Source organism: Emydura macquarii, unplaced genomic scaffold (genome assembly GCF_026122565.2).
Source record: "Emydura macquarii macquarii isolate MOO-44397 ecotype Brisbane River unplaced genomic scaffold, CSIRO-AGI_Emac_v2 contig_1348, whole genome shotgun sequence".
NCBI classification, from domain to species: Eukaryota; Metazoa; Chordata; order Testudines; family Chelidae; genus Emydura; species Emydura macquarii.
The window spans coordinates 18520041-18539092 of NW_027131485.1; the positions used below are offsets into that span (position 1 = coordinate 18520041).

A 19052-nucleotide genomic window follows, 5' to 3' on the forward strand; every position below is an offset into this window, starting at 1 on the left:
ATTGTATTTAGGAATTCCTATACAGGTATTTTTCCACTTTCTCCAGTATTTTGAAAAGGTGAAAAGAACTAGAACCTGGCTCCTTTCTCTGTTTATGAGTTATTCAGGCTTCCATTATTATTATTTTGCTTTGGTTACTTGGAAATTATTCAATGAATAGTTTATACAAACATACTTGAACCTTCAAAGTGCTTAAATTCCTTCCCATAACCACTACTTTGATTATTTATGCTGCGTGATTAGTCACTTAAATCGCATGACGTTCTCACCCTTCCCTGACTGGACAATTCCCAAGCATACTTGTAGCATACCTGCACAAATATATCTTGGTACTCATCACAGCATCATTCATTACATAATCATGTAAGTGCAGGTATTGAAGACTATGCTATGCAATTAAACACATATGAGAGGATTTAGGAAGGCAGAATGCAATTAAGTATGGTTATTAAAGGTCCCCTCACAAGTGATCAGGACTTTGACTTACATTTACTCAAGCATCCCAATGCCCATAGCACAATGCTAAAGAAGCAAATACCACTTGTGTTTCATTGAAACTAAAACTGTTCCCATTTGAAGACTGGCACAATATTGTGAGTCTACTTTCACATCAACTTGAATTAATGTTGATGACTTTTTACATATGTTTGCAAGGCAAAATACTTACAAGCAGAGGTAGCAAAAAAATACAATAATAACAGACTTCTCTTCTTGTCTGTTAGTTGCCCAGATAATCCTGGACTTCTTTAATTTCCTGCGTTGCCATTTTAATGGAGAGAAAAAAAGATGTGCAAAATAGTAGCTAAGTAGATTCCTCCAGGAGTTAATGGGAATCATACAGACTTGGTCACGGCTTGCATAGTAATTTGATAATTTTACCACTACATTACATTTTTTGAGAAATGATTAAAGACACAATAGGTATTTAATTAAAATACCCCATGCCCACCAATCCACTATGCGGAAACCAAATTTCTGAAAGTACGAGATACAAAGAGATGGTAGCGGTCTACTGCAAGTTACATGGCATCAGTTCCATAGGTAGAATGGTACAAGTAACAACACATCAGTCCTTTCTGTAGATTCCCGTGGAGATCTCTGACATACAATCAATCTTTTATAAAGAGGTTGAAGGGATTAATGAAAAGCATTATTTTGCTACAGGGAAATATACTGGTATTAATCCGGAAAATAAAAATCACCAAAACCACGTACAGGGTAGGAAAAAGTAGAACATCTTACTTGTGTAGCGTGTGAGATGGTCGTTCATTCTTCTCTAGTTGTCCATAGCAGCTGGTTTTTGCTTCTGGAATGAAGGAGTACTTTTCTAACATGGCTGATGCAGCTGTGCTGATAATCCCAAGACCGTCCCGCACCCGAGCTTCTAAACTATAGTCCCATTCATCATAGGATGCTGAAATTAGCCCTGAAGGAAATTCCTTGGGAGTGATTTCTGTGTTGCCACTAACCAAGCTGGGAACTATCCAGAAGAAATCATAGCCTGTAAGGCCTAGGGAACGGGCTTCATCCAGAATGTAAACAGCTTCATCCTTGGAACAATAAAGCAGGATAACAGATGAATGAATTTTCTTCAACTGAATCTGGGTCTTGGCATCCCCAATGGCAGTATCAAGTGTGATCACATTCTGCATGTCCCAGCCCACAAAACTATTTTCCACTGTGGTCTTGATGAAACTTATGAAGTCCCGGTATCCAGGAAAGGTGCTGGTCACCAGGGAAAAGACATGCCAGTCATAATCCTGCATCATTTTCAGCATGACAATGGCTTCCTGCTGGATAGAAGCCCCAAACTGGAAGAATGTGGACATTACATCCTAGAATATGCAAAAGATAATGAAAGGTTACTATAATTGGACTGATATGCAAAAAGAGAGAGTGTCTACGTCTTCTGTCCTTTTAAGGCCCATCATGGTTAGCTATTTAACTTTCAGTGAGTGTGCGAAGTTCAAAGACCCTTTTTACATTTTACACATAACATGACCAGGCAGATTTTGCTGTTTCTTGTAGTCAGTAACACCAACTGCCAGTAATTGCGATGGCTGATTAAATCTTTAGGAAAAATGACATGAGCAGCTGGGAAATCTCTCAAAGCACTTAAAGGTAAAGGAAGTAAAAGTCCAACTAGTATTTACAGATGAACCACATACAATATTCGAATGAATAAACTCCACCATATTGATATAGATTAATCAAATCTTATTGTTAAACAGTATAGTCTAGCTAAATTTGCATGGATTCTTAAGCAAAAGGGAAGCAGCTTTATTGCATAGGTAGTATATGTATAAAACAACACTGTATACATAGTCCTGATTCACAGAGTTGCTGAGCTACCACAAATCTAGTTTATTTCAATGGAAGCTGTCAGCACCTCTAAAAATCAGACCCATTTGTACTCACATATTCTGCATTCACTACTCAGCAAATTATATTCAGATCATTCAGCTCATCTCAAATTAGAATAGTATTATGTCTAGTTAAAAAATAATGACTACTGATTTATAATAATGATAATCTAGGAGTGTCTAGCACGATGTTCCAGCCCTCATGAGATTAGATAAATGGAAGTGAATTTGAAGAATGGTCTTGCATTCTATAATTTACATCTATGAAAGTTGTCCTGGTGGACACAACTGCATCCATAATTTGAAACCAGGCACTTTTTCCTTGAGTTTATCTTGCTTAGGTTTTTAGTCTCAGATACAACATTTGACATAGCCCATTCTATTTTCTTCATGTCTGTCTATTGTGTTTATGATATCTAACAAAAATGGTAGCCATCCACTTAACCACAATACTTGTGTGTACTTTATTATAAATTCTTTATAGCCTTCCAATATTCCATAATTGGACCAGGTTGCAAATCATTTTCTAAATTTCTATTTGGATTTTATATGCTAAATTTATACAGATTAAAGTTACTAGATTATTCCACCAGTTATATAATTTATTTTATTTTTTATCCCCAGTGGTGACAACAGGACATGTTTATTTCATTTCCAGACACTAATGTTGTGCATAGACTGTCATGTTTAAATATATATCTGACTTTTTAAAGAATTACAAGCATCGGCTTTTCAAGGCTTCTAACACTATCTTTAGAAAAGTGTCAGCCATTCTTCTAATTCCTCTGAGGACTTTATTATTAATACACACATATAGCACTTTTCATCTCAAAGTGCTTTATGCATTCAGCTAAGAACTAATATCTCTATTTTACAGATGGGGAAACTGAAGCAGATATTGAAGCAGATACATTTGACTAAAATCATGCAGCCAGTTGGTGTTAGGACCATAATTGAAACTCAGGTCTCTTAATGCCCAGTTCTGTACTCTGTCCACTGAACTATACCGGTTCCATGCAGAGAATCCTCTGCATAGGTGTTTGAGTCTCTTTTTGATTGTTAAGGAGCAAGCAATGTTATTACTTTTGGAGCCTTAAGAACCCAACAGAAGTATTTTCTAGAGCTTAACCCCAATACAAATCCTACCATGGGGTCAAACTATGAAAAGCACCAACTAGAACAGCAATGTGTGCATCACTGGTGCTTATTAAATCATCTGCTTTGGCAGGTATTGTCATGTCAAACAAGTTATTGTGACTGCCAGTGCCAGGCTTCCAATAGATTTGGGTAAAATCTGGTGAGATGAATTAAGGACACTATGAGGCATAGTTGGGATAGAAATAAACATGGGATATTTTACTGCTAAACATTTATGGTAGAAATTCCCCAGTGACTCCAACTATAAATATAAAGAAGTCTTCCTTTCAGGGATACTCACAGCTACATACAAACTGAGCACATTGAAAATATGCTCAGAGTCAGCATTTCATATTACTTTACCAAAAGGAATAAAAAAATCCAAAAACTTACCATTAATCTAATTTTACATTAGTTTTCCAATACCAAGTAAATAACCAAGTTATTGACTATTTGGAGAAATACTACCAACCCAGTAGTTAAATCTCATGCATGCTCTTTGCTTTTTTGCTTTTCAGATTTCTGAACTGTGACTGATATTTTCTTTTATCTGTGTTGTGCTCAGATGCAATGGCAAAAGGAACTACTAATGCACAAGTAAAAGAGATAAATAATAGCACTTAGAATATGTAAATAGACTTGAAGAAGAAATCTATCACATCCTTTCACTACGTTCCAGTTCTATGTACCACTCATGACTATGAGTATAATGGAATTGCTCCTCCAAGTGAAGGCTCTGTGCAGGGGCCATTGGCTGCATAGACACCAGGGAACTCCAAAGAGCAAGGAGTCTTACATGAACAGACTATCAGTCACAACACAGCATAGGGATACTTACAAATGTGTCCCTTTCTAATGTGCACATATAGAATTACGGCCTGACCTAGAGCTGCAACCATCACATTCCCTTCCATGGTCATTGGATAGCAACGTAAGTAAAGGAATCTGGCAAGATGAGCGAAATTATTGAAATGAAGCTTTCTCCTTCATAAAGTATGATGTCTCTGAAATCACTTATTTAGAAAAGATACATTAGCATTTAATGGAGTTTTGGCAACATATTAAACTTTCTAAAGTTTGCCTACGTATTGCAGGATTTATTGAAACGGACTTTTAACCAATTTTGAACATGACTTGACTAGAAATCTTGTCCACAGATATTTCAAGAAGCAATTTGCAATACCATCCAATGGCCCAGCTGATTAAAACAACGATCACGTGCATAAGACAGAATTTTGCAGCAGAGCATTCAGTGGGAGCACATTAATGTTGTGGGCCAGATCCTCAGCGCTATAAATCAACATAATTCCATCGACTTCACTGGTGATATGTTGTTTTATACCAGCTAAGGGTCTGGCCACATGTGCTCTGAATTATTTTTGCCACTAATTTAAAATGGAAGCAGGAGCAGGCCCTAAATTGCACAGTTAAGAACAACTGGAAACTTACAGATAAGAATAGCAGCAAGATGGAAAGTTACAGACCGACACCTTTAAAAATTCAACGGAAACTACAAAAAATATGTATGTGCATATATGGAAAATATTCAACAACACTACATACACAGGATTTGTTTGACAAAAGTTATAATTTTGGTGATGCTGGGAAACTGTAGGCTCAATCCAATAGTCCATAAAAATGCAAAACTCCCCAAAGGGGAGGATCAGGCTCATAAACACTTTAAAATGTTAATTTGCGTTTTCGTTAAAAATTGAAAAGCATCACAGCTGGCAAAATGGTCATTGCTCCACTGATTTCAGTGTGTATTCTTTAGTCAGGTAAATAATGTAAATATTTATTTGCAATCTGCAATGGATACTTTCCATCTTTGTATCAAAATTAGAATAAGACAGTGACTGTCACAAGAACAAATTAATCTATCCCTTGCTGGACAAACTAAGCTGGTTGTTAGAAAACGAGACCATTCTATCACAACGGGTTAGAAACCAAATTGTTACTCAAGATACGAGATGTAAGCACCAATCAAGAACATCAATTCTACTTACTTATGAAGTGCATTATGAGATTATGGATATAACCAAGATATTTGCTAACTATTTCTCTCCCCTCCCTATCCTATAGGAAAAATCTTACAAGAAACTGCACCAATTTATCTCTAGTGGTAAAGATTTTCAACAGACTATTTCAAATTTTCATAGAGAATGGACAACTGAAAATCAGAAAAGGGTTCTCATGAGCTTAAATTGATGAGTTTAATATCAAAAGCAGGAAAATAATATTACAGAAGTGTTAACAGCGAGCAGATATTGTAGCTTGTAGAATGAACTTGACTTTGTCCCATTTCCCCCATTTATTTCAAATATAAGGGAAGTGTTACTTTAGTTAGTGTCAGAACTATATCATGATTTACTTTTGCTGTTTTAAAATTTTGCACTGGGGAAAGCAAACTTCAATCTGAGGCTGGAAAGGGGTCGGATTGTCCCGTGCCTTACAAATATATGCCACATCTCCTGATATTACTTCAAGAAGTAAAGACCAGAGAATCAGAATTTTAAAAATCATGCTACAGCTTAATCAAGCATGTTCTGCTCAAAAATAGAAAATTGCTGAACAAAGGTTTGGCATTTTTGTGAGAGCCTCAGCATCAGTAATAGCTCAGTCAGAAACGTCTTTGGGTAAAATTCTAGTTCTTTTATAGGCAAAACTTCCAGTAGGAGTTTGCAGAATTTGTTATATTTATTGAGTCTGTAAGGGAGGCTAGCATTCTCATAACATGGGTTCTTTTCAAGTATTTAGCTAATTAACAATAAAGGAATTTTGTAAAGTTACATTTACAGCACATATTCAGCTTGAGCCTCCCTGCTATTCTGATTCATGTCTGAAGTTAGAACTAATTTTTGTCATTAGTTTTATAGATAGCAAAAAATCAAGTAAATAATAAACACAGTATGAACAAGTGGGAAGAGTCGCTGTTGCACACTGTAGAATTCACTTTTCTCTGCTCCTTTATGTTCTTCAAATAAAGGAATATAGAATCTAATGTGTAAAAGTTTGTAAGACATGTCACCACCTTGAAACAATGTAAAAGAACTCAAGGAGAGAAATTAGTTTTGGCCTCTGAGCATGATAATGTTATTTTAATTGATGCACACCTTCTGGGTTTTCACGCTCAACATTTAGTGATTGCTCATACACTGGAAATTGTTGAGTCCAAGTCAGAATTTCTGTTCAATTGAAAAGGCTAAGTGAAAAATACTTTCAAGAACAAAAATGAAAGATGACTAAGAGAACATCAGTATGTACGTAGCCTGTGACTGAACCTGGTGAGAGACTCAGCCAGACTCATGTCAGACACATGGTGATCCAGCAACGATGGGCTTGGGCAGTGATGACAGGGGTGTTACTCACAGACTCCATCCTTCTACAGGATAATTTTCCACTCCCAATGCTGCAGGTTGATTGGAAGAGACCAGGCTGCCCCTGTGAAAATCCTTACCTGAGATTAGGAGAAAGTTGGACCTGTGGACTGTCTCAGTACCTTGAGGAGGAAGGACCATGAAAATATAAGTTGAGGGAAAGGGACCAGTCAACTGATCCTTGCAGGTCCAAGAAAAATGACTTGGAAAACTGAGTGCACCCTACATTTTAGGAGGATTAAAGTCTACTGTGGCATCCCATCTCCCATTGCTGAATGAAGGCAACTCCAAGTAATAAGAGGGAGCTGGGTCAGTCCTGGGCCTGGAACTCTTCAATATTTTCATTAGTGACTTGGACAATGGAATGGAGAGTATGCTTATAACATTTGTGGAGGACACCAAGCCAGGAGGGGTTGCAAGCTCTTTGGTGGACAGAATTAGAATTCAAAATGACCTTGACAAATTGGAGAATTGGTCTGCAATCAGCAAGATTGAAATTTAGTATAGACAAGTACAAAGCACTTCACTTAGGAAGGAAAAACCAAATATACAACTACAAAATGGGGAATAGCTGGCTAGGTGGTAGTTGTGCTGAAAAGTATCTGGGGGTTATAGTAGACCACAAATTGAATATGAGACAACAATGCGATGCAGCAGCGAAAAAGGCTAATATTCTGGGGTGTATTAACAGGAGTGTTCTATATAAGACCCAGTATATATTATCCCACTCTACTCAGCACCGATGATACCTCAGCTGGAGTACTGTGTCCAGTTCTGGGCACCACGCTTTAGGAAGGGTTTAGCCAAACTTGAGAAGTCCAGAGGAAAACAACAAAAATGACAAAAAAAAAAAAAAAAAGTTTAGAAAACCTAACCTCTGAGGAAAGATTAAAAAAAACTGGGCATGTTTAGTCTTAAGAAAATACATGCCCCTATCTTCAAATATATTAAGGGCTGTTATAAAGAGGATCACGGTCAATTGTTCACCATGTCCATTGGAGAGAGGACAAGAAATAATGGACTTAATCTGCAGCAAGGAAGATTTAGTTTAGAGATTAGAAAAAACTTTCTTATTATAAGGGTAGTTAAACTCTGGAACAAGCTTCCGAGGGAGGTTCTGGAATCCTCATCATTTTAGGTTTTTAAGATTAGGCAAACACCTGTCAGGGATGGTCTAGGTTCGCTTGGTCCTGATTCAGCGCAAGGTGCTGCACTTGATGTTCCCCTTGTCCTTTCCAGCCCTACATTTCCATGATTCTATGAAAATGAGACAAGTATATCAATCCCTTTGCAGCAGCTTCTTCTCTACTTCAAGCAATATGGTCAACAGCTCAACAATCTTTGGAGTTCATTTAGGACACAATTAAAATTTTGTACATTGTTTCCTTTCACTGATAACTTTTCAAACAGTTATTACAAATGATTGGAGATCAATAAGGAAAATTAATCTTTGTTCAAAAACTGAGACAGCTGCTGCTATGAACCTGCTCCAGGAAAAGATAATATACTGCCATTGTCAGCCGTCTGCAGGAAATTAAAGTGAGAATCTATTAGAATTCATATTCGCAGATGTTAAAGCCAAAAGTGACCATTATGATCTTTAGATTGACCTCCCACTAACACAGACTATAGAATTCTTTAACACAGTCAACAATATACCACATAAGAAAAGAATGGTACATTTAGTTTATTTGGATTTTAAAAATTCCTCTAAATAAAGTCTCTCACAAGATGCTTATTAAGCAGACCACAGGGTGAGAGTGAAAGCATTGTTATGGATTAGAAACTACTTAAAAAGATAGAAAACAAAGTACAGGGACTATGTGGCCAATTTTCAGCATGGAAGGAGGTTAACAGCAATGTGCCCCAAGAGCTGTACTAGACCTGTGCTATTTAATACATCTATTCATAAATTGGAAAAGGGATTAAAAGTGAGGTATTCAAACCTGCAGATGACAAAAGTATTTAAATTAGTCAAATCTCAAAAGGATTTTGAGGTACTTCAGGAGTAACAAAGCTAGGCAGCTAAACACAATGGCATTTGAAGCTTAAAGCAGATGATTGTGAGGTACATTGAAAGGAACAGTTTGAACTACTCATAAGTGTTGATGGTTTTAAGTTAACATACGTCTCAGGAAAGAGAGCTAGGTGTCATTAAAGATTGTCCACTGACACCATCTGTTCATTGCAGAGCAGTCAGAAAAAGCAAACAAATCGTTAAGAAATATTGATTACTGAAATATTCTCTATTACAGAAAATTAGAAGGGGGACTAATGTTCGTACCCTCTTACTCACAAAAACAAATCAGAAAATGAAGCTCTACTATTAGGGAAGCTAGAGTCTCACCCATCCACAAGAAGGTAAACAAAAACAAAAAACCAACAGGATAAAATAAATACACCTTGCAAGCCAATTCTGTGCGCCTTTCACAACAGCTTATCTTTTAGAACACAAAAGCTGTTCCATATGAAGAATCTGTGCAGGTGCAGCTGCTACAGTCTAGTGTAAATGGGTGCTCTCTAACTGAGGGCTGCAAAGCAGTTCAGCCACTGTCACCACTGCACTTCATTAAACAGCCCAGCAGAACACTGCTTGGCACACGCAAAAGTGCTCTTAGTTGATGAACACATGTATAACTAAAGGGATGTTCAGTGTCTCGCCTATTGTTTTGGCATAGAGCTACCAAGATCAATTAAACAAGGGAAAAAAACCCACACATTTGTGTCAAGAAAACCAGCACAATTCTGCTAACAATCTTGGTTAAACAAATGTCCTTTTCATTTGTATGCAGTGTCAGAGAGCTCTCACTCAGCTCTCCGCACTCCAGGCCACATAACAGCTGGAAATGAACGTCGCATTTATAAAAGGACCTTAAAAGTAGACTGTTATCAGTATCTCAGTATGGGTGCGGTGGTCATATTTAGTCATCTGGATCAAATATTTGACACTGAGAATAAACAGATCATATAAAGCATCCATCCTCTCTTTTCCCTAGTAAGGTATGAATTTGGAAAGAAAATTCTATCCAACATCAAGCTATTGATTTACAGCTCAGACATTAGCTGAAGTTACAGAAAGGATGTTTCATATATTCATTACCATGTCAGAGAATTAAAAATAAAAAGATTTGAATTAGAGAATCTATTTGTGAAGAATTATATACAGGCTCTAATAGAAACAGGAGCTGAACTTGACTGTTTGTAATCTCTGTAAGCACGGTCAAAAACGCTTAGCCAATTACCACGTTCACACACAAGTATGCTACAATCAAAGGCCTGATTTTGCTCTCCAAGTAAACACCCTCTGCAACTGACCTTAGTGGAAACAGAATCAGGTCCAAAAGTATTCCTTCAGGTAAGTTTTGCAGAAGTGTACTATACATACTAATAAAAATATGCATTTCAGGAATTGAATTTCTATAAAAACAAATGCTGCTGGCATCAGCTTCCCATTTGAAAACATTTTGCCTGAGTTGAATTCCAAAATCTCTCTCATAACTTTTGTGGAGGATGAAAGAAAAACCATTAACCAAGGTTTCTCAATCTGTGCATGCCTTTTATACAGATGACTAAGTAGGTTTAATCAAAACTTCCACTAAAAATAAAGCAGCATGCAACTTTTAAAAAAAATTACTACTCTAACATTTAACCAGCAGCTTTGAAAACCGTCTGTTTTCTCCAAGTGAATGATCAGCCTCTCAGTCTGACAGTGGGTGTTGATCACCCTGGTGTATATAATAAGGGCGGGTCAACTCTATCCCCTCAAAAGAAACTTCAGGTGCAAATAGCTTCTACACATTTCCCAGAAGTACATCAAATTTTGCACCTCAAACTAGCTCAAGGCAAGAGAGTCTGATAATGTTTCATCGAGTAAAATCTGATTATATGAATGTAACCAGTATGCTGAAGAACAGTAAAGTTAGAAGTTTTATACTAGTACCCATTGTGGAACCTTGATTCATCATAGCCCAAAATACGAACTTCCTGAAGAAAAGCTTTGTTTTACATGGTTGGAAAGTGGAATGAAGCCTTTGTTATGTACAATAAACTTTCCATTACCCTGAACTAAAGTTTCCTCATGAGATGCGACAAACTCACTTGGGAAGCTGAGGAGATAAAATTCAGATAGATGCAGATACATAGCGACAATTCTGAAATGTTGTAAGCGCCAAGATCAGACCTAGTTAAGGACATAAACATTTTAGGCTACGGTATGTAATGGATGGTAGGTAAGATAATTATAATGTTGAGATACACAGATAAAAAATATGCACTGCTCGTATCTACTGAATCCACCCATGGAGTCCCACACCTTTTCCTTGACAAATCAATGTTTCAATGTTGGCGTCTCATTTCAGAATGCATCACCTTGCACAGGCAATACTTCTGAGAATAGTGTTGTCATACTTCAAGAGAGCTTTCAGGCATTATACCCTTTGGGCAAATAATACTCTGGGCAGAAACATCTCTTCCTTACATATATTCAAGTTATTTAGAGCTTTATATGGATAACAAGGATTTTTCTGCTATGAACTGTATCTGTCTTATCAAGTTACTATTCTTTAGTTGAGGAAAAATAAAATATACACCAGGTGTGGTTCTTATTTTTAGCAAAACTTAGAAAAATATAAATTCACCTGCAATATATAGGATGAATACATGACATAAAAACAATGATGGGTAGCTGGAGATGAACTCAAACTGCAAAGTCTAGATCACAATAGTTTTCCATCACATTTGTTATTTCTTTACTTACATGGTTTAATGAAAAGTTCCAGGGAGGATTATAAATGTTATACTGGATTGGATTTATGGCCTAGCAAATTCAATACTTTGTTTCCAATAGTGGACAAAAGCTAAAAAGAAAACCAAAAACAACTTCTCATAATAAGCCAAATATTCAATGCAGTCCCAAGGGCCATGAAGTCTTTCTATCCTGACCCTGTATGATGTCATTCTATCCTGAAATATGAGGCAATTGCCCTTGTATTAATGTACATAACTACATATTGTATATTTTTGTATTGGTCATGAAATCATCCAGTCACCTCTGGGACTTTTCATGCAGTTACCTCAGTCACTTTTGCTAGGCATTTCACATCCATGATAACTTTATGCTGTAATATTTCAACTGTTTCATCTTATTGTAAGTGGAATGGTGTGGAAAAAGTGACTAGAGAAGTATTATTTACCCTTTAGCAATACAAAACCCAGGGGTCACCTGATAAAATAAATAGGCAGCAGATTAATACTAACAAAATAAAGTATTTTTTCACACAGTGCAAAAGTAATCTGTGAAACTCATTGCCATGGGATGTAGAGATGGCCCAAAGTATAACTGGATTAAAAAAAGAACTGGATAAATTCATGGAGGATAGATCCATCAATGTTTATTAGCCAAGATTGTTAGGAACAAAACCCCATGCTTATGCTTATGCCTAAACTTCTGACTACCAGAAGGCAGGAGTGGAAGACAGGGGTGGATCATTCCACAACTGCTCTGCTTGCATACTATCCCTGAAGCTCTGGTACAAACCACTGCCAGAGAGAAGATATTGGGCAAAACGGACCAGCATCTGACTCAGGAGAGTCATTCTTGTGTTCACTATTTTTAAAAAGACAATCACAGTTCTCAACTGTTTAGAATACTTTGACTACAACCATTTCCCAAAAAGCCAAACAAATCCCACTCCTTTTACTTAACCATTAGAAGCGTAGGTATAATTACAATACACCACAGAGGTATATTAAAATAAGCTATCGGCATGGAGAGTGGTTTACTACTTTCAGAATAGGGTGTTCATAGTTTATGGATGAGTTTGCATCTTCATAACACAATGTTAATACATTGAGGCAGAAGGAGCATTTATTTTATAAGTGCATGGACCGTCAGTATTCTGTAGCACTAGTTTTATTTATGGTTCTATATTAGCAGTAAACCAATTATCTGAGTATCAGATTATCTGAAACAAATTTGACCAACAAATCTGAAACATGTATAGTAACTGACTTTTGTTAAGGGAATTGAAGGTCAATGAGATTTGGGCACCTAATTCTTAGGCTCCTTTGAAAATGTCATCATTTTTTACTGAGGACCTGCTGTGATCTTTAATAGACAAAGCACCTGACTTTGCAAGATGCAGGGTACCCTAACCCCCATTTATTCTAATGGGAGTTATGGGCACAGTGGTACCTCCTGGGACCAAGCAATGATTAACAGGACTGGTTGTTGAGCCTGGAATTTACAACATGGAATCCACTTTAAATGGCATGAGTGAGTGATTCATCACCACTTGAAAGGGCCAGCTCCATCAGTTAAGATCAGCAGGGACACTAATATTTACTCACAGTTTCTGGGATGATAGGTTCTCCACAAAAAGTGTTCCAGTGAAAATGCTCAGTTCCGAAAGCAAAGTCTATCTGAAACTAGCAACAGAAAATTGATCATAGACAGTGAAGGGAAAGATGTCTCACCTGTCACTGGAAGAAACCCCAGGAAATATTAAATGAATTGATTCGTGGCATCAAAATGTGGCACTTGTGGCAATCTAACAGGCACCCTCATATATAGGTGCCCCTAATTTAATTTCTCTCACTACAGCTGATTAGCAGGAAAGACTGTAGAGTAAGTTAAGGCTGTTCATCCATTGCCAGACAAATCTCATCTCTGGGAGGCTTCCGCCAGGCATTTCACATCGATGATAACTTTTATGCTGTAATATTTCCCTGTTTCATCTTTTCATATACATCCTTGAAAGATGTGGCCCTGAATTTTGAATTAAGGTTCACTGTCATGTGATACACTATTCAAAAGGGAGAGAAACTGAAAACAATGCGTTGAAATGACACTAAGTGAGAGGGCTTCACCAATGGAAAACTCATGGGAAGAACACAGTCAGATTGACCTCCCAGGATAGTTTTCACTAGCTCGCTCTGTTGGGGGGAGGAAGGGATGTTCTGTCTGCCTACCTCCTCTCCCCTTCCCACCCACACAGAATGAGTAGGGGATTTAGCTTCTAGAAACTATGAATCTCCAGGCCTATGCCCTATATGACCATTACACAGCCTCCCTTTCATCCAGTGGCAACAGAGCTGCCTAAAGGAACCCTCTTTCTATCTCTCAAAAAGGAGGATTCCACATTCCTTAAGAGCCAATACTGACTGGAGCCAGCTTAAAGTTAATGCAGTTGGTGAGATGATGTCCCCATGAGCAGACCCATTCCCTTCTGCACTGAAAGAGGAATACCCAGTTTACTGAGATGTATGACTCAGCTTCATTTAATTATTTGTTATTTGTGTAACAGAACAGGTGAGTGTGGAAAGTCGTCAAGTTATTGCTTCTTTTAAAGGAACAGGTGTCAGAGCAGCATTGCAGAGAGTTACCATCAAAATGGTATTGGCTGCCACGCAGATCCTCTTCCAGGTGACTGTTTTCTAAGGCTGTCATCAGCATGAATGTGACATAGGTCAATTTATTAAACCCAATTAGAAAAGAAAATAATCTCATCTTTAAAAATTCTTATGCCTTTGCCACTCCTATTTTGTCAGTGCTTCTAATATTCCCTAACATGAAACTGCTGCCATCATTCTGGGCTCTTTAGGAGATATTTAAATTCTTTTTTAAAAGAAAAGTTAATGGACTTAGATCAGTGTTTTTTCTCAGCGGAAAAGCGTTCATCACCACAACTTGAACTATCTATCAGCTTTATTGGAAATCTCAGTGAAATGACCAATATTTAAATGGGCAGAGATCAGATCAGCCAGAGATAGGCTGCTTCTGCTCCCACTGATGTCACTGGGACCACAGGTGGCCACTCGGGGTTAGTGTAGAAGCACCCAAGAGCCAAAAGCTTCAAGAAGTAACTATATTACTGGTGTGCCCACTGCACAGAACAGACAGTGGGACAGAACACCACAACACATGCTGCTTATTCCCCTCTACTACCCTAGAGTAGTCCATGACAGCCTGTCCCTATGCTACCATAGCTATAGAGAGCCTTAAGCTATTTTAAAACTAAAATGTATATTATTTATTAGGAGTCCAATTTAGAGAGATCAGACAAATTGCATTTAAAATTCTTCAAAAGCTGCCTTTAAAAAAAAAAAAAAAAAAACTTAACTGAGATGGCTTACTTAATTGTGTCCCAGCTGAAGGGTAGCACTGAAGGTAGAGACACAGTATGCAGTTTTTATTCTCTTAATTGCCTCTACTGTGTCTATTTCATTAACAGACTTCTATCCATATTTACATTTTTGGCCAAATTCCAGCAAGTGGTCTGTTTGTATGCACAAGAAAAACAGAATAAGTTTGCCAAGCAGAAATTGTGGCATGAAGACACTTTCACTTCTCTGAGAATACATGCAGCATTGAAAGAAGGGACGCGGGCTAGCCAAGGTTTGGTTAAAAGTGACTCTGGTCCATGAACAAGGTAACATACAAAGGAACCCTGAAGATTACATGTAGGGATAAAGTATTCCCCCTCTGAGATGAATAACTTTCCATACATCAGAAAAGCCTACACATCTGAATGTCATGTGGTTTTCAGTGCACAAAGACAGATATTTGGTCTGTCTGTCGGGATCTTAGCATAAATATTTTGCTACATAGAATATGCTCATCACCAAAACATGGCCCTTTGTTTTCTTTCATTCCAGCAGATCCTAGATTAGTAGAAAAAATTTAAAACAGCAATACAAATTACCTAGGGTAAGTGAAGTACCATTGTGCAATTAGCACCCAAAATGCGATAGGTTCCTCATATTACTAATTTAAAATTAACTATGGAATGTCTCATTTAAATGTTAGTTTCTGTAAGTGATGTTGGTAATTATTGCACTTTTGCTTTAGTGTTCTTTATTAGCTATACCTTCTTGATAGAGGCAACTGGAAAGAGCCCTTAGCTAGCAATTGCACTAATGCTTAAATAGTCATGCTCTTTACAATAAAATGGTTTTATTTTTAAATCTCATACAACCAAAGTGACAACTCTTAGGAGCAATCCCTCCTCTGCTCTGTGGCACTAGAGGACTTTTCTGTAGCAAAACACATGTTCCTGTAGCATTTGGAAAGGGGATGATACTCTAGGGAGCTTGCCCAGGAAATACATAATTCTACACAGCCCGGCTGCATAGAGAGTAGAGTACTGCACTGCAGGGACTTAGAAGTGAGGCTGGCCAGTCCTGGGTGCATTTGGTGGATTTACCTCTGTGTGGATCTACTGGTCATTCCCTCCACATATTTAAAGAAGGGAAACATGGAGGCTATTTTAGCAGCTCCATGCCACTCTGCAGTACGGGGAAGGAAGATTCCATCCTGTCAAGCCCCAGCTAAACTCCTTAAACAGTCTGTGGGGACAGAACTTGGGTCTTTGCCTCCTCTTATAAGAACAGTTATTAGAAACCCCTAGACACTCCGCTACTTTGGGGTCCCTGCCACAATACAGGGCTGCACAGGGTGAAACTGTCCACTGAGTTGTGTTTTAAGGAGCTTACTACAGCAATGGTGGAGATGGTAAGCAGCAGAATTAGCACATTTGGTGATTCAGTGATTAACACAGTTCAAGAACAAGTATTTTACCTTCCTAGGATCATGCAGACATTCTCAAATGTCTTTGGAATGTGCTCCAGCCTGGTACCAACCTGACAGATCCATTATTAAATCTTTAGAATTTTTACTTCAAGTTTTACATGGAACAAAATCAGTTCTCATTTATTTGCATGAAATTTAACTTTTATTCACAAATTATATAAAACAAACCAGCTAGTATTGAGAACTGTTATAATACTTGAGGCCTAGCCAGTCTGCTTTAATTGTTAACCTAGCTAATGAAAAGGTAAAGGTTCATGAATTGTCACAATGATTAGTAATATAAAATGGTTTAAGAAAAGATGTGAGAAGGAGACAGAAAAATGGAATAAATTTAATCTGAAAGGGGCTAGTGGTAACACTCAAAGACTATATTGAGATTATGATGTAAACAAGAGGAGCAGAAGTCAATGAACCAAAATTGATGTGTCAGAAATTAGGCCTAATTGATGGACAAAATAATGAGAGGATGGATTATAAAAAAAAAAAAAGGGAAGAGACTTAGGTAGCAACAGCTGTCATGGGGAGAGAGCCAACCTGTATTCTGAGAACAACAAAATCAGTGTTTTCCGCATCTTTACTATGCTGTATCTTCTCTCCATACGGTCTGTCTGTCTGGTCTAACGCAGGAAAGTGACTATCATTCCTGATGCAGAATTGAACCACAGAATTAACCCTTTCTTTCTCACCAAGAAGGATTGTATGACTGAACATAAGACTTTAACCAATATTCACCATCTCCCAAAAGGGACGTTATTTGGCATAAACGATCAGTTACAGTTTCAATGCTCTTTACCTCATTTTGATTCTTTTCCTTTAGTATGTTGACATCAGTAAAGTTCTTACCTTTGGGATGAATTTTGTAGTTTGTTTCCCAAGGTACTAAGTAGACTAAGACTTTAACGCTGAACAATGACTGGGTTATGTTACCACCTTTAGTCCATATATTCCATCTAAATTAATACAAGTGGACCCTTAAAACATTTGGTTCTAAAAAAACAAGATCCTTTTTCTACACCTGACCCAGAACTTCCCCACCAAACTCCATCAAGGACATTGACTTCCCCAACCCTCAATAGGACACCTGACATCCCTGACCCTTTCCCCTAAAGCCTCCTATCTTCGGACATATTTTGCAACCAGAAGTCTCAGATCTGATCCTCTTTGAAGAAACCTGATGGATGTTGTATTTAAGTCATATATGCTAAAGGACATCTGTGCACACATTCCCATACCTCCTCTGGGAGATGGAAAACCTTCTAATTCATGAGATTTTATCTGACCTATTTAGATTTCACCAATAAAAGACAAATTTATGTATGTCTCCAAATGGATTCAAAATTTTAAAAAGACATGTAGCCTTTGGTTTAATTCAGGATTTAGGTTGCAGTTCAAAATTGTTCACTTACCAATAAACATTGGCCTGTGATTATAATCTCTTGGACATTTCTAATTGTATGCATTGATAAGCATAGAGCAGAAATTATACCAGCCCAAGCATCCAAATAAAACAGCCTTTCTTATTCAGTACTTTAAATTTCAAAGTGACACCTGCTCCCATATGAATTTATAATAGTGGATTCATACTTTTCCTTCTTGATGTTAAACTGTGGGATTAAGGGACTACTGCTTGGAACTATTTAAATGTACGTTACACATTGCATAAATGAACTTTTCACTTCAGTTTTGCATTTTTGTTTAATACATTTTTCACTGTTTTCTTTTCTTGTAAAAAGCATTCTCATAGCATGTTTCAAAGAGGCAACACCAGAAACACTATAGCACCAGGAGGAGGACACACCTTTCTTTCACTGAGTTTTCTAATTGAATTGAACAGTGGCGACGGGAACTTTTGGCCAGCGTAGACTTGCGTACCATGTGCCAGGGGATTTTAATATATGCACATTTAAAGTAAAATGGTATGGGGGGAGGGGAGAGGCTAATGAGAACTGCATTTACCACTGGCAAATAAAAATACCAAAAGCACTAGCATCGCTATTAAGAGCTCACAAGAGGACTACAATCTTCCAAAGCACTAGTGATGGCAGTGTAATTAATTAAGTCAATTTTATAGACACTATTCAGTTACTTTTGCACTGAATTCAAGAAGCAAGGGGAATATGTGCACAGTCAAATGCAGGAGATGTAAGCAGGTGGAGATTTGCTATTAAAATGTTTGATCAAGTTCTTCTCCACCCTCCCAAATGTACATAATATAGTTCATCTCCACCCCATCTTCTCCCAAACTTCTCTTGTACAATTCCCTCTTGCTTACTGTGTCTCTATAATCAGCACATCCCCTCCCAAACCAGATTATACAAGATTTTTGGCTCCATCCAGAAACTAAAAAATTCCAATGGAAGCATTTTCTTCTGTTCTTGAATGAATGTTTGAGTTCTTCTATACATTCATCAGCAGCAAAGGATTCATCATGCATTACTGAATCCCTCATAGTAAATGATGCCTTACTAAACAGCGGATGACTGATTGGAGGAACTGAGGGCCGAAGGCAAAGCCAAGGGTGATTACCTCTTTAGTCATTAAAAGCCTGGATGTCAGACTTTATTGGTATTATCCAACTGTCTTTAT

General features: G+C 37.5%; 1 protein-coding gene across 1 annotated transcript in view; it reads right to left on the minus strand.

Moving 5' to 3' along the window:
- Nucleotides 1-19052, minus strand: part of GRIN2A (glutamate ionotropic receptor NMDA type subunit 2A) — a 270047-nt gene that overhangs the window by 126504 nt on the left and 124491 nt on the right. Inside the window, exon 3 of the mRNA XM_067551295.1 lies at nt 1243-1835. Coding sequence (XP_067407396.1) covers nt 1243-1835 — 593 coding nt within the window. The remainder of the gene's footprint in view (nt 1-1242; nt 1836-19052) is intronic.